The sequence below is a fragment of the Anoplopoma fimbria genome, chromosome 9, assembly GCF_027596085.1.
Source record: "Anoplopoma fimbria isolate UVic2021 breed Golden Eagle Sablefish chromosome 9, Afim_UVic_2022, whole genome shotgun sequence".
In the NCBI taxonomy this organism is placed as follows: domain Eukaryota; kingdom Metazoa; phylum Chordata; class Actinopteri; order Perciformes; family Anoplopomatidae; genus Anoplopoma; species Anoplopoma fimbria.
The window spans coordinates 26,588,634-26,611,120 of NC_072457.1; the positions used below are offsets into that span (position 1 = coordinate 26,588,634).

A 22,487-nucleotide genomic window follows, 5' to 3' on the forward strand; every position below is an offset into this window, starting at 1 on the left:
AATAAAAAATAAGTGAATGAAAAGCTTTTTGGGGGTTGAATATAATTTTGATTCAATTCTGGAATTGTTTTGAATGAAATATTTATTTTCATTTTTCACTTTCATATACTTTTTGGTTCTTAGTTGCAGTTTTCCTATTTTCAGATTGAAATCTTATTTTCAGTTTCAGATCTTATTTATTTGGTTTCAATTTTATTTTCAGTTTCAGATCTTTTTTAAATGATCGGGACTTTTGCCTCCGTACCTGCTGTGGCTGCAAACGATGCTACTAGAGCTGTGAAAGTGAACTGAAACAGGACATTTGTGGGCTGGACAGCTAAACAACGAGCTGAAACTGCTACGAAACTATATAAAGCCGAGGGGATCTACAGCTTCACATGATAATTCTGTCTAGGTTCATCACTGCATCCCTTTCACGTTGTCACATTGACATTCAATTATTTATTATTTCATTTTCTTGGTGACATAAGTTCACCCATCATCTACTTTGAGACTTGAAGGACGTCTTTCTTTCTTTAACCATAAACTACCAACAACAGCATCACAGGTTGAAAAAATTTAAGTAACTGTTAAATGTTCTGATTGACCACAAACATTCAGCAAGAAACACTCACAAACATAAACATGCAATCACATCAACAGGAATCAAGGCATTAGTTTTAATTGATGTATTTTGTCGCTCAAGAGAAGATAGAGTTTATATCATCAATTTCACTCATTGACCACTAGATGGTAGAATTGAAACAATGTATAACTGGTTTTGCAACCTTCACATATTTTTTTCTAGCTATTTAGTGATTATTTTACACCTGGGATACAAAATGGATATTATAACTTCACTGTTAATGAAGCGAAGCAGCAGCCAGCTCAAATAAGTAGTACTGTTAAAAGCAGCTGTACCACAGCCATCATTGTTGATGTGTTGCACTGAACAGTTGATATTCTGCCATTTGTATGAGTGTGTTTGTTTTTTATCCAGCTAAGCACTACAGCAGCTGCTCTCACTGATGAGGGCTACACCTAACATTCTCCAAAGAAAGGGAACTGATACACTGCTGTAAAAATCTTTCTCTCTAGCAAGGGAAAGAATATGTTTATGTAGCATTGCTTATTCAGATACATCAAAGAGAAGCCAAATATCTTTTAGAAATAAGATAAAAGTAAGTTATCTCACACTGCTCTGAAGACATTTATTGAATCAGCACATTAAACTAATGTTTCAGTCCTATGGGGCCATGGGATTTTCCTGATACATTGTCATGGACTTAAGTATGACAGTACTGCCAGTTACATGCTGAGTTTTCTTGGCAATGACACTATTGAAATAAAAGAAACACTGCTTAGGCCCTGCTGCCATTTCCATTTAATTGGTTTAAAATGACCCCTGTCGACAAGCTGTGTGTGTCCGCATGTGATGCTGCGCGAGATACATCAAAACAACCTCAAATCCTTTCAAAAGGTCAATTATGCACCATTCCCAAAGCGAGACTAAATGAATGAAGGAAATCCAATCACGCCGGTACCCCCTGACACACTCGCACACTTCCCTTCTGTTTGATGTCTGGCATTTCTGTCCAAACAAAATCAAGTGCAGTCTGATCGCAGATCTAAACAGCTGCTGGCTCGACCTCCAGATACAGTAACAAAACGCGGGTGCACGTTTGATTTGCGACGTCCCCATGTGGTGTAAATTTGGTGGAGGAAGTGGTTGAGTGGATGTGAGAAGGGTTGTGAGAGTGAGTGCAGGATCATTTCTGTTGCGAAAGAATATCAGAGGCCCTGTGGACGTGCAGTGCAAGAACCTGGTCAAACTTTATATCCACAGTCGTGACCTCAACCTGAACCTCAAAGGGTGAAACATCTGGGTATTAAATTAGCCTTTTGGTTAATCGTGCATAGCTCTCTGCAACTATCAATCTCTATTAGCCAGTGCCTCTGAAAAAGAGTAAATCTTAATTCCTTTGTTAGCTACTTCCATAAGAACCATTCTGTTTAGCAGGTGTGTGTGTGCTGTTGCATCTGTACAGACAGGCCAGGTTTTATCTTGATCCCATATATCATGCGCTCAAGCATGAGAGAATAATTCCTGATCTTGGCCCTGGTCTGTTGCCCCCTGGAGCTGTTGTTCCTGGCCTGTAGTGAGGCGCTCGTCCAATTAAAAGACGCATACGGAGTGATAAATTAAGCTTCGTCCGATTAAGATGCTGCTGCAATGTGGGAACAATTATTCCCCAGTGAAATCTCTAATCTACATCCTGTCTGAGTGGTGCCCTGATTAAGGAGGATTGTGTGTAATAAAATTCAGGACTTCATTTAAAAAAAAATAATAGGACGTTAAGCAGCTTACGTTCCTCCAGGCTCTTTATTGCTCATGAATTGTTTTATCAGGACAGAAATAATAAATAAAAAAAACAAACAAGGATTAATATGACAATAATAGGGGGCCGTCTGTTCTCTGTCTGGAAGTAGTTCAGATCTAATGGGTAACAGAGTTTGGATGTTTCATAATCCAGGACTGGTTTATGGTTTCATTCCTGACAGGAATCATGAATTGTTGGATCATCCTGCTCAGTGTTGTGATGTTTGTTCAGTTTGTTGTTACAGTTGCTACAGTTATTGTTAATTTAAATGTATCTTAGTCACTCTGAATGACTCACACATACTGATGAAAGACCTGCAGCTACAACAGTACAAAACATACTGCACTGTACCTGCTACCTGCTATTGGTTGGAAACAGACAACACACACAACACACACACACACACACACACACACACACACACACACACACACACACACACACACACACACACACACACACACACACACACACACACACACACATACTAAGTCTCTATCACTCTCCCACTATTCATTTATTTACCTTACTGAGAGAAAATGAAAACGATGGTCAAAAACAATATTTCAGCCCATCCTGTTTTTCTGTCTGCTCACAAAGATAGACCCTCCCATGCTGCAGCTGCCAACGTTAAAAACACACTGATCTGGTTCCCTATTCAACACTCTACAGGAAAGCTAGAGAGAGTTGCTCTGTTACATGTCACCAGAAATGAGTCTGACCAAACAAAACATGCAAAAACAAAAAAGTAGAACTCTTTACTTTTTTAATTGTTTGAAATGAATTCAAAATTCCATTTAAAAAATACCTGAAACATTTCATCATTGATATCAACTGATGGTTGTCCTTCTGTGTTTTACAGAATTGCTGTTGCTTTTTACATGTGTTCAATCTGTTTGTTTCTTTTTCTTCCCAAATACATGATATGACATATGAATCCCATTATTGAGTCTCACAACTAAACAATCTCCATGAGAACTAAACAAACTCCACTCGCTAATGAAGGCCACAAGATGTGGATGAAAGCTGTGGAAAATTTCCAGTAAGTACATCTTTTGCTAAGAATTACTCATAATCAAATATTGACAACCATGACACAAATTGTATGTCACATCAGGTCCACATAAGACGCCAGAGAGACTTTGACGAAATTTCTGATAAAAAGTACAATATATATATTCAAACAATAATTTTTTTATTGAACATTAATGATAATTAGTTTGTTTAGATATTGAAATACTTGAAAATTTACTCATTTTAAGATATACTTTTTTTAGATTTTACTTTTTCTTTGGCGAGGAAAACGCAGAAGAAAGAAAGAAAGCTGTTTTACACACTGTCGGTGACGTCACCGTTCCGGTTGATTGACAGTGAGTTACAGCGAATCCGGCGTCTGTCCGTGTTTTGCACGAACCAATCAGAACCCGACATTCATTGTTTGCGGAAGTGGTGAAGCTGTTGCCCGCGCTGCGAGTTTGGGCTACACGTTTAGCTAGAATTGTCACTTTTAGCGTCACTAAATCCAACAGAATACCTTTCAAGAGATAACATTTGTTGAGGTGGATACATTTTACACAGAGAACAGTTTAAACACGAGTATTTTTCCGACATTGTTATAAACGTGTCTTTTTAAACGTCAGGTCAGGTGTCGGTGTTCAGATGAGTGACGCCGCAACAGGAGGGAAGGAGGAGGAGGAGGAGGAGGAGGAGGAGGAGGAGAGGGGAGCAGTGGACGTGGTGGGTGATAACACGCTCCCTCACACAACTAACATTAATGTAACGTTACTGCTCTCAATGAGGATAAATGTTTTGTGATGTGGCCAGACTTGAGAAATTAGAACATTTTAGGTGTAAACAGCAATTTTAAGCTTTGTATTGAATCAGCTTGATGATTTGCCAAAATGTAAACAATTTTCAAACACAGATGTATCCCAAATCATCTGTGTTGCTGCGGTAGTTTAACAGAGAACCATGTGAACTGACAGATTGCATTCTCCTTTATGTGGTTCTTGTTGGTTTCTTATTCATGCATTGATTAGTTACACTCACTGTCGTATCTCTCTGTGTGTTTTTCTGTGCTCAGAGTATTACCATGCCAATGTACAATGCATCCTGTTGGCTGGATGAATGTCTGCAGGCCATATTACACCAAGACTTCACTGGAACCATGGAGCTCTCTGTCTTTGACGACGCAAGCACTGTGAGGTTTTTTTATTTTGCATATTTACTGGCAGATATGTTATGTCTCAAAATAATGAGACCTCAGTTAAAGTTCAACCTGTGTGTGTGTGTGTGTGTGTGTGTGTGTGTGTGTGTGTGTGTGTGTGTGTCTTTGTGTTCTTTAGGATGACTCCAGGAAAGTGGTCGAGGGTTGGAGGGAGAGGCTGGAGGCGAGGGGCATCTCAGTTGTGATCTCTGGCCACAACTCTGCCCAACCCAGAGGAGGTCAGTAGACTCTTAGGTTGTTTATCTTGTCAAACTTTGACCTCAGGAATCGATTTTCTATTGAAGATGGTTGAATGAGATGATAGACAAATAAAAAAGAAATTGATCATACAGTTTTTGAGGGGAAAAATGTGCATAATATGTGAAAAAACTTTGAAACACGCCAATTTTTTAATAATTAATTCTAAACAAAAGTCCACTCATTAGCTTTTTCTATAGCTTTCAAATGTATCTCATGTTCTTCTTTTTCAAGCTAGCTCATAGCTTCCCACTAGATCCTTTACAGTTTTGGTCGGGTGTTTACAGACAGCTGACATTGTTTCTAGAGTTCTAAGTGTCATGCTTGAAGGCAGTTAAAGGAGGGTCAAGTAATTGGACCTTGAGTTAAGAATATATTGTCAAAAATGCTTATAATTCAGGGACTGGCTGAGAAAATTAGTAATGTATGTTTGTGGGCCATTAAAGTAAGATATGTGATAGGGCTGCCCTCGAACAAAGAAATTCTTAGTTGACTAACACAGAATGTTTTCCACAAATCATTTTGTGATTCACAAAGAATCATGCAAAACCCCCACTTTAAATCTTGAGTTCACCAGAAATGTGCTCATACTTTTCTTGGAAATGAGTCATTCAAGGTGACAAAAAGCAAAGTAACGATTATTATTATTTCAACAAGAGACATGTCTTCTTTGTCACTAAATATTGTGTGTTTTGTTTGAAATGAAGAAGCTTGCTGTTTATTTTTATTTTTACATCTGCTGATTAACCAGGGAGGAATATTGTAAAGCATAAAACAACATAATAATAACTGACTCACATACTGTTTCATTCATATGACAGGTATGGTCTCACATTTTGAAAATGGCATGTTATTACATTATGTTTAAGTGTTGAACATAATAATTACTTACACATGGCAAAATGAAAGTAGTTAGCACAGAGAGGCATATACAAATCAATCTGCAAACACACACAAACATAAACATACTTCTTTTGTTTTTCAGTGGGATATGCAAAGAATAGGGCAATAACTCAGAGCTGTGGACAATACTTGTGCTTTCAGGATGCGGTAAGTGTGTGTGTGTGTGTGTGTGTGTGTGTGTGTGTGTGTGTGTGTGTGTGTGTGTGTGTGTGTGTGTGTGTGTGTGTGTGTGTGTGTGTGTGTGTGTGTGTGTGTCAGTCAGCCAGCCAGCCAGAACATGTTTTATTTCACCGTCCAGATGTCTTTCATAACACACAGTAGTGAGTCAACAATAATTAGATCATATTGGTTTGTCTAAATACACACGCTGTACAAGGACACATTCACACAGAGCTCAGCAGCTCAGCGGCTGTTTGACGGACCTGTCAGAACTCATGACTAATGAGCTGAGCGCAGCGTTGGATATATGTGTGTTTTATGTGTTTATGTTCATATGGCAGCTCTGTCGTTGAAACAGGGCTTTGTCAGCCACAACATCTAAATAAGTGATCCATGTTTAGATTCATATTTTGTAACTGCTTGAGCTAAATAGAGTTTATCAAATACCCTTTTCTGCTCAAAGAATAAAAGACTAATAAAAGAAGATTGCTTTCTCAGAAGACAGACAATTTCTTCTATTTGATCTCTTGCATTTGTGTACATAATAGCTAAATGTTTATATCTGTCCTTGTTTTTAGCGGTATTTCTATTTCTGTGCATGTACAATGAGAGCAAAAATGATCGGAGTCATACAGATTTTCGCAGTATGTGTTCTCATACCTGCTGATTGTTATTCTAATGTAAACCTTTTTTGACCAAACCTCCGATAACATATTTGTTCAAGTGTGTTTGTAAAGAACAATCTTTTACAAAAAAAAATACCACAAAGGTATTCAGAGATACACCACACAGCATATTAAATCGTAAATGATGGCGAAGTAAATTATTAAGCTTAAAGTAACCTTGTTGTCACATGATGATGAATGCTCACTATAATTAACATGTGATATGTGTCTGACTTGATATTTTTTGTACTCCAGGATGACGCAATGTTGCCCCAAAGAGTTTGTCTGCAGTATGAGGCATCTGTCCTCCACCCAAACTCTGTAAGTTCTCCCTCAAGTATGTGCTTACTAACTTCCTTTCCTCCCTCACCCTTCCTCCCCTTCTTTTCTCCTCACTTCTCTCACACCCCTTCCCTTTCTCTCTCTTTCACTCCACTCACTGACCATCTGACCAATCCCTTCCCCCCAAAATATCCATGGTTGTGTGAGTGAGCGTGTTTGTGGGCTTGCTTCCATGCAGTTGGCATGCAGAACAGTGTGAGTATCCGGTGTTGATGCTTTCTGTGGCCTGCCAGGTCAAAGGTCAAAGGTTGAGTGTGAGAGGGAAGTGAGGGAGACAGCATGGAGACAGCGGGCTTGCCGCCCTGCACAAACAGCCTGACTCTTTCTGTTATGGCTGTAATATTTTATGGTTCTGGATGAAAAATATGGTCCTTTGCTTGTTATTCAGTTCTGCATAACCTCGTCCTTCTTTATGTAAACCGCTCTTTACTCCTCCTTGACCCCTCTCCTCTGAGATTTGACCGAGTATTTCAGCATCGACAAACTTTTTGAATTTTGAAAATTTGAAAATTGGTTTTGAAAATTCAAACATCGAGTTTCCTTTGTAGTTCTAAGACTATTTAAATTTAAATGTACCTTTAGTCCTGAGATATTTGCAGCCTAACACCAATCTACAAAAAAACCTAGTTACTTACCACTTATTTCTATAGCAGCACATTTCTAAAATGTCTGCAAATGTTTTCAATGTTTCCTTTTTGTTTTTTGTGTTTGTGTGTTTTCATGATAGCTGATTGGCTGTGAAGTTCAGAGGGTTCCAGAGGGATCGACTGAGCGTTACACTCGCTGGATCAACACAATCACTCAGGATCAGCTCATCACACAGGTAAATACCCACAGCTTCAAACAGCATGTGTGCTTGGACGCTGTGTGTTTGTGTGTATGTGAGAGGTCATGTGCCAGGCAGCTACCAGGGCAGACAGAAACAGGATACGTACCTGCCGTCCGCAGTTTCCACGGAAATGTGGCAGTGTACTGGACGGAGGACGCAGCATCACTCCTGACCCCTCAGTCCATCCCAGTCCCACCAGAGGAAACGGGTCACACTGCCAGCTGTCTGCTGAGGGTAGTCCGTAGGGGAAATTGTCAGCAATGGAAACGTTTATTTGCAGACAAAAGAACTGCAAGCTTTTTCTGTTTCAACTGCTCCTGCAATACTCGTTTTGAAATGTAATGCATATTGTATTCCATCAATTTGTGAACGTTCCGGTAAATTAATCCATCTCTAAAATGTAAACAATTGTCATCAGATTCTGCACTCAACCATGTTGGATTTCAGAAGAAATCCCTTTATGGCCCAAAACAGAAATATTAGCTGAAGTTTCCTGCTGTGGTAGATGTGGAAATGAATAAAGATGGGAAATTGTGAAAAGTGTCATCTGCCAAGTCACAGCAAACATTTATGACTCTATTATCACCTAACCATCTCGAATTACAAAAATAATGGTAACGTGACCCAGCACAAGCCAACCAGACTGATAACATAATAAAATAATAATAATAAAATTGCAGTAATTGTACTGCATTTGGCATTACTAGTGTTGATTAGACATTTTACACACCAGAAGATACCACGTAGATATAAACTGGCAGGGCAGCAGCTACTTAAAGATGTTATTCAGTGAAATTCTTTACATACCCCTTTAACAGCAAATTCTTCTACTTTCACCATATTAAATGTCTAGTTAATCACTAAATGATAAGTGATATAAATGTGACACCACTGGCCATATTTCTATTTATGTAGAGATGGAAGTCCACTCTCTCTGTCTGAACAAAACACACTGTAACCAAGGATACAAGACAACCTGGACCTACTCTCTCTCACACACACAAGTCGAGTTTCATGACTTTTGGGGACATTACATTGACTTACATTTATTACCCTAACCATAAGCGCTACCAGCCTAATCCGAACCCTCATTTTATCCTTAACCCAAGTCTTCACCCTCAAATGTAATGATTTAAGTTATGGGGACGTGGATTTTTTCCCCCAAGAAAAGGCGAGTCCCCACAATGTGACTGTGTAATCAGATGCATGTCCCCACAAGAAGGGTAAAACACGGACACACACACCGTCTGCATAACTCCTTAGCAGGCATTCCTGGATATTTATGTGATATTAAGTTTCATGGAGCATGAGAATGAGATCATACATTGATTCTGCAGGCTTAGAGGCAGCTCGTTTCCCTTCCCATTTTCTTTCTTTGCTTTATCAGCCTTCACTTTAACGTTTCTGGGTAAAGAAACAGAATCTAACTGAGTTAAACCAGAGCTTTACTCGGGACGGGGCTCCTTTAACATGATCCAGAGGTGGACCCTGAGTGTTCATCTGTAGGACATTAGATATGGTTATCCCAAACCTTCCCGACCACTCTGACTTCTCACATCCACACCAACTCTCCCTCCCTCCCCCTCCCCCTCCCCCTCCCCCTCCCTCTGTCCCCTGGTTTCCCAGAACTCATTCTTATTCATGCTTTTGGCCACAGCTTACATCTGCAAAATGTTGCAATATTACAACAGAAGGGAGAGGAGATGTTCGTAGGTGGACACACACGCACACACTCACTAGATTCTGTCCAGCTGTTCAACTGGCTCGGTCCAGATGTTTTCCACAATTTTCTTCCTCTGCGATGCATTTCAGTTGTGCAGCATTTAACTTCAACCAAAACCAGTCTCACACACACACACACACACACACACACACACACACACACACACACACACACACACACACACACACACATGCACGTGTACACAAACACAGACGCACAGCAAGTGAAACACAGTGACATAGTTGAAGGAGGAAACAGCTCCACCTCAAATGACCCACAGATTCAAATCGCAACAACACCACTGAACAAAAAACACACACACAAGTACAAGAAAGGAGGAACAAGAGGTAGTGGGGGTGGGCTGCGGTGGAAGGAATGCGGTGTGATGGTAGAAATAAATAAAATGTAGGAGCCTTAATGTGGTCCTGGAGCATTAAGGAGGTCGTCGTTAGAAAGAGAAGTAGAGGCCAAAACAAAGTCATTAGTCAGAGATCATACGCAAAAGGATGGAAGTGTGTGAGTCCTTCCTCTGAACACTTCAGGAAGCGCACACTTCTGTAAGAGAGCACATGCGGCTGCACTCTAACCTATTTTGTTTGCAGGATTAGAAGTTGTGCAGAATCTTCATAGCCTAATGGGAAATTTCCATTCCCATCTGCCAAATTCTGGTCAGATTTCAGCTGATATGGAGGTTATGTTCTGTAACAATGACAAGAAGTAGCTTTATTTATAAAGTGGAGCTGAAACAAAATGCTGCTTTCTGCACCGTGTGTGTGTGTGTGTGTGTGTGTGTGTGTGTGTGTGTGTGTGTGTGTGTGTGTGTGTGTGTGTGTGTGTGTGTGTGTGTGTGTGTGTGTGTGTGTGTGTGTGTGTGTGTGTGTGTTTGTTTGTGTGTGTGTGTGTGTGTGTGAGAGCTTGTTGAGAGACAAACTACAGGGGATATCCTGGTAACTCTTGCAGGATTTGATTGTAGAAGCCAGAGTGCAAACTTTTGTGTATGTTTGCATTAAACATAGATATGAATTACATTACATTACAGTCATTTAGCATATGATAATGCTAAATGAATATGATAATACTATATTTATACTCCCAGCTAATACTATGTACTTAGGTGTACTGGCCATACTGTAGTTTATTTTTATTCTCACTTCTATAAACTTATTTCAGAGTGTCATGTTTTCTGTTCCTCAGTGCACTCCTCAACATTTACTGAAGAATCACAAATTGACTTTTATTCAACATCAGATCAATTGCATATTTTTCAAAAGCTATTTTGTTTCTGTTCCTATTACTGCTATTTATTCTGTTGTCTCTCTAGTTCGTCCCCTACCAAACACACAAACTTAGTTTAAAATAGAGCAAGACTTAGATACTTTTTTTTTAATTGTCTGTTCACAGTGACCAGTATGGACACTTACTGTATGTCCACAACACATATGACTGATAAATTGTTATTTCTGGATTGTGTTTGTCGAAATGTTCTGTGTATAATCTGAACTGTTTGTGTGTCTCAGGTGTACACGTCTCACGGGCCCACAGTCATCATGCCGACATGGTTCTGCTCAAGGAACTGGTACCTGAAGGTTGGACCATTTGATGAGGGAGGCAAGGTGAGAGTATACGCCCAAACTACTCCTCAAGCTCCTTCAGCCTGTTTCTTGTGCCTCCCTTCACTGTCTTTTCCAGTCGGAATGACAGTCCAACCATCCATCCCTCCTTAGTTTGCCTCCATTTTCTTTGAAAATCTAAAATGTTATTTTATTTGTTTAGTATTTCCCTCCTATAACATTGTCCAACTCACAGTGGGCAGTTTGAAAAAATTACCAGATTGATTTCATTTTCAATCTTCAAACCCAAACGTTCAGATTTCACGCAGCTCAAACTTTTTTTCCCCCCACATACACAGCAGTACTCCCCAAGAGCTTTAAACACACTCTGATGTGTACATTTGGTGTTTGAGCTCTCCTTTAAAGCAAGATGCTTAGATCAAAGGTAAAAATATTAAAGATTAAACTGCTCCTTGCAACTTCTAGCAAAGTCTCTGTGTCAACCGAAAATGCCGTTGGTGGGACAGATACATCGCTTTCTACTGACTGGTTTGGGCCGAAATGAAGACACATGAACACAATGTAATGCTAAATGAATGAAAAAAAGTGAAATGGCAATTCAGTCTGATCATTAGGCAAAAACTTAATTTTAACTAAGTTTTGACCTGCTCTCACGTCACTTAATTTGTTTTATGTCCTCGCCTCAATGGACTCAGTCGCTATGACAACATACGGAAGCAAAGAATGTTCCGAACTTACGTGAGCTCAATTTGCACATAGTCAGTGAATTTGAAATGTATTAAAGTTATAAACTGTCATCTCCAACCTTTATCTCACACTCCTCTACCTCCTCCTCTCCAGGGAGTCCCAGAGGACCTGCTCTTCTTCTACCAGAGTCTTCGTCTGGGAGGGGGCGTGGCCAGGGTGGATCAGTGCCTGCTGGTGTACCGTTACCATGAGAAGGCCGCCACACACTCTGTAACAGAGTCAGTCTCACTACACACACCTTCCCCTGCTGCACACACACACACACACACACACACACACACACACACACACACACACACACACACACACACACACACACACACACACACACACACACACACACACACTTGGACACAGTGTTGATCCTCTACATACTCACACCTGCCTGCAGGCATCCCAGATTTTCTCAAGGCTCGATACTCTAACACACAAATATGCACACGCATGCACACATAGGCATGTTTTTTTATTCTTGAGATTTTCAGAATATGTTGGATGCGGAATTCCAGACACTTTCCCAGCATATGAATCAGGGATTTTATCCTCTTCACTTCCCTCTGTGGAATGTTCAGGGTCTCTCAGACACTGTGGGAATCGGATCTTGTTTTGAACCATGTTTGAGATGGTATTTGTGTGTGTGTGTGTGTGTGTGTGTGTGTGTGTGTGTGTGTGTGTGTGTGTGTGTGTGTGTGTGTGTGTTGTGTGTGTGTGTGTGTGTGTGTGTGTGTGTGTGTGTGTGTGTGTGTGTGTGTGTCTGAAGGATCTAACACTCCTGCTGCTGCTTGTGCTTCAGCAAGGTCATGTAGCGTCTGTCGGTGCGTGTGAGTGCCTCAAATGATAAAACACACCAAAGGAGAAGGTCCTTCCTGCCTTCCCTCCCCCCTATCCTCCCTTCCTTTCATCCCCTCTTTCCTTTCCTCCTTCCTTCCTTACTTCCTTCCTTCTTCCCCTACGTCTGTCCGATGCTCGTATATCTGCTTGTGTTGACGCACTCCTTCACCGATCATCCTCCTCTCTGTCTTCATCTATCGTCTTGTCTATTTTTGGATGCCTATTTCAAGCGAGCCTTGCCTACTTTCCACTCTCCCCCACTTCTTGTCACCCCTTCCCATCCACAGCCTGCCTACTTCCTCTCTTTAGCCAAATTAAACCATCATCTTTCTTCTGTCTCTCACACGCACACACATACTGTGTGACTGTAGATGCTCTGTCGGTGAGGTGAGAATTGTTTTTAAAAAGTTTAGATGGTGCCAAATAGTGACTGAGAGGAGAGGCTTCTCAACACAGAAAGCCTGTGTTTATAAATGTGAGCGTGTGTGTCAGAGTTCTTGAAAATGTGTTTGCCTTTTGATCTGTAGGGTGTTAGGAGGATGAAGGCACCAGTATGTGTATACAGATACAGTTTATAGTAAATCTCTGCCATGTTGCTGCCATAGAATCAAAGCCCATAGAGAATGTATAGAAAAGTAATCTGGAGACCACCCGCGCTCAACCATGGTGGTGGGTTTGTTTGGCATATGAGGCCCACTGTAAGACCCAGTAAGGCGCTCACATCAGGAGATGAGAGCGGAGAACCTCCTGTGAATGTGGCCACACAATCACTCAACATCATGGCATGTGTGTGTGTGTGTGTGTGTGTGTGTGTGTGTGTGTGTGTGTGTGTGTGTGTGTGTGTGTGTGTGTGTGTGTGTGTGTGTGTGTGTGTGTGTGTGTGTGTGTGTGTGTGAGAGAGACAGTGGAGGAAGAGGTTAAGAGCATGAATGGAGCGTGAAGACGCATATCTGAGAGTAAAAGTGTGTGTGTGTGTGTGTGTGTGTGTGTGTGTGTGTGTGTGTGTGTGTGTGTGTGTGTGTGTGTGTGTGTGTGTGTGTGTGTGTGTGTGTGTGTGTGTGTGTGTGTGTGTGAGTGAGGCCTGTGCACAGCTGTGGATGTCAGTCAAAGTGCAGGCAACGGGAAAACAAGCTAATTTAAAACAGGCACAATTTTACCATCCACTTGCAAAATCAGACTGTGTCAAAATTCAGTCCTTGTTTTTATTTAATGCAGCGAATGCATTTGAAAAAATTATTTTCTGATAGTAAAGGAATGATTCCGATTTAGTACAATTTGGGTCTTATTATTGTAGAAACAATCTTGACCGTTTTTTTAATCTACCTTCTTCTGTGTCCATCCTCTGATCCTCCACTCATCTCCTCCGTTTCCAGGGAAACCATTTGGAAGCTGCGAGTGGACTTCCTGCAGGAGCGAGTTCTCAGCCAATGGGAGAGTTTCACCATATGGAACGCCGGGAAACAGGGCCGTAAACTGTACCGAAGCCTGAGCCCGACCAATCAGGAGAAGGTATGCAACCTCCAGCTATGCTGTAAGATGTGAGGCACATAAAACTATTGGAAAAATGTTGGTGTGTGCCAGCTTTCACCACCTTTCTGGTTCATTTCATCAGGTAAAGGCTTTCTGTGACGTCGATGAGAACAAGATCCAGAAAGGCTTTTACACATATGAGGAATCCAAGGTGAGATCAGCTACTGTCGATACCAAATACAACATGTTTAGTGTGATTCAATCTGAGCCAGGCCAAGATATAAGCTATTATTCAAATGAATGGTCATCTAGTGAATTAGATTTCGATGAAGCTGTCACCAACAACTACTCTTTCTCCTGATATTCTTCAGCAAAGACCTAAGCCAAGAATCCCAGTTCTGCACTACAAAGACGCCTCGGCTCCCTTCATTATCTGTGTTAAACTGGTGAGCAGAACAGTTTGTGTGTTGTATGTTTGGTGTTTCTGACCGCCTATCCCTAAGGTCTGTAATCTAACTTAACAACATAATGATCAAGGGCGTGTGCCCAGCACAGGACGTAGCACACACACACACACACACACACACACACACACACACACACACACACACACACACACACACACACACACACACACACACACACACACACACACACACACACACACACACACACACACACACAGAGGGGGCAGTCAGGAAATGGGTAGAGACAGCAGCCTGATCTTTGATCACATGGCGTTCATACAAACATCTGATGTTTTTGCCACTGTTCACTTTTGTTTCACTTTCTTTTCTTAAAATAGTGACCTTCTCTTTTTATTCATTTTTTAAATGAATGTACAATACACACACACACACACACACACACACACATCTTGCAGTTCGCCAAATCGCTAATTGCCTATTTATCACCTAGCCAGATTCAGACGTCAAATCTAGACTGACCCCACCTACGGGGGCTACTAATTGCTCAATTATGGGAATTGGGAGAAGTAATTATTGTCAGAGGACAAGGAGACCTGGACTCAATCATTCTCCCTCTCCCGTTCTCTATGACACACACACACACACACACACACACACACACACACACACACACACACACACACACACACACACGCATTAACACCTGGAATGAATCATACAAGTTTTTTTATACCAAGTTGTCATATAACTTTAACAACAAATATTCATCATTTGAACTTTGTACATTTTTCACCGTTAAACCCAGTGTATTGTTGCTGAGTCTGAATCTCTAAAGCCTGTTTACAACTTTTAACTTTAGTTCATTGCAGTTAAAAAACTGAAGACAACAGGAACTTCAATTTAAAAGGCAATGGAAATTGTATAAGTGTATAAGGGCATTTCCATTTCAACCTTTCTTTTTACAATCAACACTTGAAATGATAAAGGCACTTTCAAATGAGGAGGTAGTACAAAATGTAAACCATACTTTTTTTCCTCTTTACTTAAGATTCCATTAAACTTAAACTTTCTCTTTACAAAATGTGCCAAAACAATGGTAACGGGTAAGTTTCTTTTAACCTTCCACTATTTTCTGTTCCAGTTGTTTCTCTCATGTTGTTGTTGTTGTTTCATCTGTAGGACATGACAGGAGGCGTTCTGGAGGAAAACCTCAACTCTCTGCAGCTGAAGGAAGGAACAGATTTCTACCATTTCAACTGACAGCTCAGACTGACGGAGGCAACTAGAGGAGCCCTGCAGCTTTAACAGGCTAAGAGGAACTCACACAAACTGAGGGAGAGGCAGGTGATAATAAGGAGTGAACTTAACACTGGGGAAGGGTCAATGACATCACCAAGACCAGGGAAAGATAGTTATTATGTATTTTACTTGTTCAATATGCTTTTTGTGTTGGAAACAATGACAATTGAAAGTTCTCATAGTTGAAAGATCTGCTGATGATGCACAACAGTACATCTAAAGCTTCGTTTCCTCCGCCTCACATCTGAACAACAACACTGGGATGGTTGTTAGTTTTTAGTGATGCGCAGGTCGCAGTTATATCCATGGGCACCCTTACTAATCCGCTCAATGGACGGGTCATAAACATGAACATTCATTTTAATACAGATGGGTTTCGGTATGTGAAATAATACATCATTAATGAGTAAAATAGGAATTACATTCTCTAAAAAGAGAAATGCTGTACGCATTTAACTATGAGGAACAGAAGCGTAACTTCATTGATAATTTCAGAAGCTAAATCTTTGGTTTCTATTTCCTTTGTTCATATGTCTCATGATATTCGCTGCAGTGACATTATTACATGCATGGAAACGTTAACAATAACTGAGAGCAGCCTCTCTAATCATTAAAGTAAATCGTTAAAGAAAACATACATCATATGAAATGAAATGTCCATGTGTGTGCCGGTCTCTAAATCTGAAAACAATTCATTCGGATGGTGGGTGGACGATTAATGCATACACATGGATTCATATCACATCAGAGCCAATCCACACATCTCTATTAGTTATTGTTGTTAGATGAGCATGGAAACAGATAGTCTGGCTCTGTCCAATGGTAACAAAATACAGCAACCATTTCCTCTAAAACTCCCATAAAAAAGGAATTTTAAATATATCAATATGTGGGTTGTTTTGCTGAACTATTTTGTTGATGTGGGTTCACAGTTACTCAAGGTTTTTGTTCATTTTTACACTCTGATTTTTGTGCGACTCAAACAAACTAGATTTAAAATGTTAATTAGAGAGCTTTAGAGGTAGTGGTATGGAGATTTTTGAATTTTACATTGAGGCTAGTCGTTTCCAGTCTTTGTGCTAACATAAACTAAACATTCCCTAGCCGTATCTCTTTATCTTCTTGTCAAATTAAATGCAGGAAAGAGAATATTGGTTTCTCCCAAAACATCAAACTATTGCTTGTAAAAGTTTGAACACCATTGTTTAACCTGACCTGGAGTGGAAAGAAAGAAAAAGTGGAAGGATGATTTTGTAATTGAATTACAAAGAACATATATTACAGATATTTATTATGCAAGAAGACATGACTGTTGCCAATGTTGACCATTGGAGGAATAAAATGTTATTGTGTTTTCTAATCCTGTGTGGACTGACATTGGTATTTACCAAACTTTTCACTTCAACTGAAATTAATGAAAGTTGTCGGGAGTCAGCACGTCATCACAGAAGGTTCAACTTATAAAAGGGTGGGAAGTCGCATGATCGGAATCACACTGGTTTCTCAACAGCCCTCTCTGATGCAACCATGCAAAATCAGATACTCACACGCAGCTGCTACAAACGTACAAACATGGATACTGCACGTATTTGTTTGGCTTTCCCTGGGTCTCTTATGAAATCTAAAGAACAATAACCTCTTTAAGAGAGCACAGTTCTGATACATAAACACGCACAAAAAAGTTTATTTTACCTCACAGGGAGTAGAGTTTCTTCTGCCCAAAGGTAAACAGACCTTTCACCACAAAATCTCCCGGTGTTTCCTGGGTCGGAGACGTGGTCTGCCTTACTGTAACTCTGGCCGCAGCAGTTTGTAGGGAGGCAACAGTGTCAGTAAAAACAACTGGAGGGGGTCTTCAACTCGGTCAAAATTGTATTTTCACTACCTTCGTTTGTTATCATGAACTGAACATACAGTTGCACAGTGGTGTGAATGCACAGAATCACTGTTGGCCTTGAATTCATAGAGTTTGATATATTGCAGGACTGTTTGTATCCGATTCAGGAGGGGGTTTGAGGTGGAAACCCCCGGCCTCGGTGACCCACAGCAGCACAGGGCCGTGTAGGGGCTGAGAAAAATATCACATCCACTTAGCACTCAGTCTCCACCTAAACCCCTCTTCCCTCTCTGTGTTTCAAACACTTAAACAAGAAGTGTGATTCTTTACAGTAGGGCTGCAACCGACTATGTTTGTTATTGATTATTCTTATGATTAGTTTCTTGGTTGTTTTGGATAAAAGGAAAACAGGCAATAGTACAAAATGTTCATTACATTTTCAAAAACCCAAATTGACACATTCAAAAACCCAAAAGATATTTAGTTTATTGTCACATACGACAAATTAAGTCTTGCTTGAAAATGACAAATGATAAAAAGAATGTTTCAATAAATTAATTGATCAATTCAATTAGTTATTCAACTAAACATTTGTGTTTACTTTACCGGATTTCATTGTTTTTGCACACACAACTGTATTAATCTAACTTTTTAATTACTATACACGCTTGCCGGCTAGCAAAGGCAGCATGGTATTGCGTGGTCAGATGGTCGGTCCACCACTTTGGTCCAAACTGAAATATTTCAACCAATAGTAGATGGTTTGCCATGACATGTATGGTCCCCCATTGTACTTATGACTATGGTGATCCTCTGAAATATCTCAACACCAACTAATAACAGACACAAAATTGAGTTCAGAACATTGATGGTCCCCAATGGATGATTTCTAAATACTTTGGTGATCTCATTCTCTCTTCATTTTCTTTCATGACCTCAATCCCATGAGCCTTGCCTCTACATGTGCTAAGTGCTTATTAACAAATATAAGCATGTTACACACTAAAATAAGATGTTGAACATGATAAATGTTATACCTACCAAACATCAACAGGTTTACGTTGTCATTGTGAGCGTGTTAGCATGCTGATGTTATTAGCATTTAGCTCAAAGCACTGCTGTCTTTTTTTTCAACACACACTTAATGCATTCATAACCTCTGCTCAACATGCCTGTTGCTGAATATTTGAGTGACACAGTTCTTCGTTGCCATTCATATTGAAAGTAAACACAGTCATGGAGCTATAAGGTGCTTTGGAGTTATGTCCACTAAATGGACGCTGTATATTTTATATTGCAACGACCCAGGGTGATTTGTTTAAGTAAGAGCATGCTCTGTCTAAATACATTCTGTCTCCTCTACCCACTCTGCCCTCATGATAAAGCACTTGGTGGATGATCAGAGCGAGCTCTAATGGAGAATCTATGAGAGAGACTCTGAGAGAGAGTAAACAGAGCTTTACTCACTGTTTACTCTCCGTCCCTCTGCACACATCAGACCTGATAACACACACATGCACACAATGAATGACCCTGACCCTGGTGCCTTCTTGCCCTCACTGGTCAAATATACCTGCACATGTGTAGACAAAAATGCACACACACACACACACACACACACACACACACATACGCACTTAGACAGCTGTGTGTTCTCCGGCAGTGCAGCTGATAAGAGAAAGAGATAAGAGTCGGTGTGTTTGGGTGAAGAGAGCTCACAGAGGTCAGACACTGAAGGCTTTTTATTCACCTGCAACTTTACCACATTCCTTTGTTTCAACATCTCTCTTTATTGAAGTAAGATGTGTGTGTGTGTGTGTGTGTGTGTGTGTGGTGTACGTCTGTCACAGTGAGACTGAAAAGAGAGATTGTCTGTCAAGTCAAAGGCTCGTTCTACGCTGCCAAAGTGCATAAGCTACATATTTTGTCACAAATTAGTTGAAATTATAATAGAAATGTATACATTTTTAATACAATTTAACCTTTTTAGAGTTATTGTTCTCTATCTAATTGAAAAATATCAATTTTGATGAACCAACATGTTAATAATTCAGTTGGATGGAACAGAAGCTAAATCAATTTGTGATTCTCCTGCTAAAGATAGCCAGCTCAGCTTTAATGACATTCACCTGGTGAACGTAAATAACCTTTAAATGCTTTAATTTGTTGATTTATTATTGAAATCAATAATAATGTACTACTACATATTTACCGTAAATGTTTAAAGGACTAGGATGTATTTATTAGCAAAAATGGAATATAATATATAAATCTATGTTTTCATTAGTGCATAATGACCTGAAACTTAGAATTGTTACATTAGAATGAGACGTTTATTTCTACATAGGAAGCAAATACTCTTCACGGAGTCCATGTTGCAATGCAGTGTTTCTACAGTGGCCCAGAACGGACAAAACAAGCACTGGCTGTAGATAGGGTCTTTGATCTTTTTACGTTACCTGAAGGCCACCGTTGTTCTCCGACACGCTGGATAAACTGGGGTAACGTGAGCCTAGGTAACACCAGCAGCTGCCTAGATTTTGCTGCTTTTAAAGTAATCAAGGCGAAGGTCTTGAAAGATACCATGGCGTTACCATGGTTTTGCACTTGACGGCTTACGATGCCAAAAGTCTTGAAATGGGAGGAATGAGCAGAGGGGTTCTCAGTTGGCTGCCATCTGCAACCTCACCACTACCTTCCAAATGTTATGTAGACAAGCACAATAAAACTATTGTTCAAATGGACAAAGAAGCTCACAGAACAAATTTAGTTAGTTGATAGATGTGTTTCCCCCTGAAAACCGTTGAAAAACAGCCTGCATTATCTGTATACTTCAGGAGGTTCTATTGCAGGTGTGAAAGTACTTATTCTGGCGGGTTTGAATGGAGGTCGGCCTTAAAACTGTTTACCATGCTTCTCCTTTTCTCTGCTTCTGTATTTACTGCTCTAATTTTTGTGAGACAGTACAAATTTGTCAGTGCTGTGAGTTTAATGTGTGATGTTCTTCCCCCTTTTTCAACTACTGCCCTTGAGCAAGGCACCCAACCTCTGTAAAGATCCAGTGGAGCTGCTCAGTAAAGATTTTTTTAAAAGAGAGAGGAGTGTGCTGTGTGAGTAATGACTGCAAGTAATGACTTAATAAAGGTCAGGAAGATTGTAATCAGAGATAGAGGAATGTGTGCGTGTGTGTTTGTGTGTGTGTCTCGTGAGGAAGCAGTGTGCGGACAGACGAAGCGTTCCTCCTGTCAGGCCGCTTGAGAGGAGCCAGGTGGCGGCGGGGGGGTACGGGGAGCAGGTCAGGGGCTCTGCTGCTCTGTAAATATTTCACATGGTGAAGGAGCACATGAGGTCAAACAGCACCTCAGCGGCTCAGACTTCCTCTGTTGTGGTGACAGGATTAGACTTCAGGACTCTGGGCTTCGGTTGTGTTCATGGTGAAACTGTATGTTTTTGGATTCCAGTGAACTGTATGGAAATGTGTTCATGGTATAGTGATACAGACGTGTTGGGCTTCATTTAAAGAGAGAGACAGGAAGTGTAGAAAATCACCCTACCTGTCGGGTCATTCAGTGGGGCGATTGTCAGCACACCTGAGCTAGTAGGAGTTGTTCCTTCAGTCCAAATTCTTATTTTTTTATTTGAGCAGCACACAAAAACGTGATGTCATTGTTTTGATAGCACTATGTACCTTGGACACATTTTAGTAAGTTATATATTATCATTTTGGACACCATTTTAAGTCACCTTCAATGAAGGGTTTAAAAGTTGTAACTAATCACTTTAATTCTAAAACATATGTTAATGTTTTATAGGTCAATTGTTAGCCAACATGTTCCATCTGGTATTTGGTGGTGAAGCACTTATACATGTTGAGTGAATGTTTAATAGGTTTTTAATTTTGATCTACATTCTCTGGAGCCATGAAGTGGTTTAAGGTTCAGCCTTATTGTTATTATACAATACAGGATTGTAAAATGATACGCAGTTGCAAAAGATCAAATGTTGTCCTATGAATGGCTTAAGCCTGATCCATAAAACATTAGCAGATGATTTACTATTATGAATGAAGCCATTCGTTACAACTGATTAATTAATAGTGCACTTACTAGAAAGTGGAAGCTTGTTTTAATTCAGTTTACAGAGTACTATTTTAGTGTTTAGAGTTACGCCTAGTTGTTGCTTTCATTTGACTTACAGCACAGCATCATCAATAACAATTTTAAAAGAAGTGGGGAAATTGATTTAGATTTATTTATAATATTAAATGTAATTTATATGAAACAAAATGAATGGCTCCTTGAATGAGTCCTGGTACTTTCACATAACAGCACTATAGCAGAATTGGAAATTCCCATTTCCACAGAGACATAATGGAGGCGTGTGTGTGGGTGTCTTGTGTGTGAGGGGAGGCGTGTAAGGGAGTCTGTGTTTCGGTATTTCTCAAAATGCGTTCCATAGCTCAGGCTGTGTGGGGGAATGTGACGAGTCAGTAACATGCTTGCCGTTCCGACTGTTTTCTCACGGGAAAACCAGCCGAGAACCAAACAGACGTTTAGAGCCCCCGTGTGACTTCTCTTTACGTCAGGGCCTTCTCTCTCTTTCCAAAGAGGTCGACTAGAGAAATAACACAGCAATTATACTGCTATATTATACTATTAGAACTACTCCACATAGAATCACTTAAATCCCAGTGAGGATTATGTCAGGTAATGCTGCAAATGAAAGAAACATATTCCTGAAATGAAATATCATTACAGTTTTTAAGAGTCTGGCAGTGACCAAAGGGGTTTCGGTGAATGTTTGTGGGAGTCCTGTGCTGCTGTTCCAGACCTGCATGCTGCTCTAATCTTCACTGCCAT

General features: G+C 40.2%; 1 protein-coding gene across 1 annotated transcript; it reads left to right on the forward strand.

Annotated features, from left to right (window-relative positions):
* The first annotated feature begins 3,820 nt into the window (after positions 1-3,820).
* b3gntl1 (UDP-GlcNAc:betaGal beta-1,3-N-acetylglucosaminyltransferase-like 1) lies at positions 3,821-17,102 on the forward strand. Its single transcript, XM_054604875.1, has 12 exons — positions 3,821-4,097; positions 4,444-4,560; positions 4,706-4,805; positions 5,810-5,874; positions 6,807-6,872; positions 7,621-7,716; positions 10,963-11,058; positions 11,857-11,981; positions 13,968-14,103; positions 14,207-14,275; positions 14,436-14,510; positions 15,672-17,102. The coding sequence occupies exons 1-12, from the start codon at positions 4,020-4,022 to the stop codon at positions 15,750-15,752; spliced, it is 1,104 nt and encodes a 367-aa protein (XP_054460850.1). The 5' UTR covers positions 3,821-4,019; the 3' UTR covers positions 15,753-17,102.
* The last annotated feature ends 5,385 nt before the right edge of the window (positions 17,103-22,487 follow it).

Excerpts from the sequence above, each read along its gene's own strand:
- b3gntl1 (XM_054604875.1), top strand. The coding sequence starts at position 4,020 with ATGAGTGACGCCGCAACAGGAGGGAAGGAGGAGGAGGAGGAGGAGGAG. Across the intron at positions 7,717-10,962 it reads AGGATCAGCTCATCACACAG|GTGTACACGTCTCACGGGCC; the intron begins GTAAATACCCAC and ends TGTGTGTCTCAG. Across the intron at positions 14,104-14,206 it reads GCCCGACCAATCAGGAGAAG|GTAAAGGCTTTCTGTGACGT; the intron begins GTATGCAACCTC and ends TCATTTCATCAG.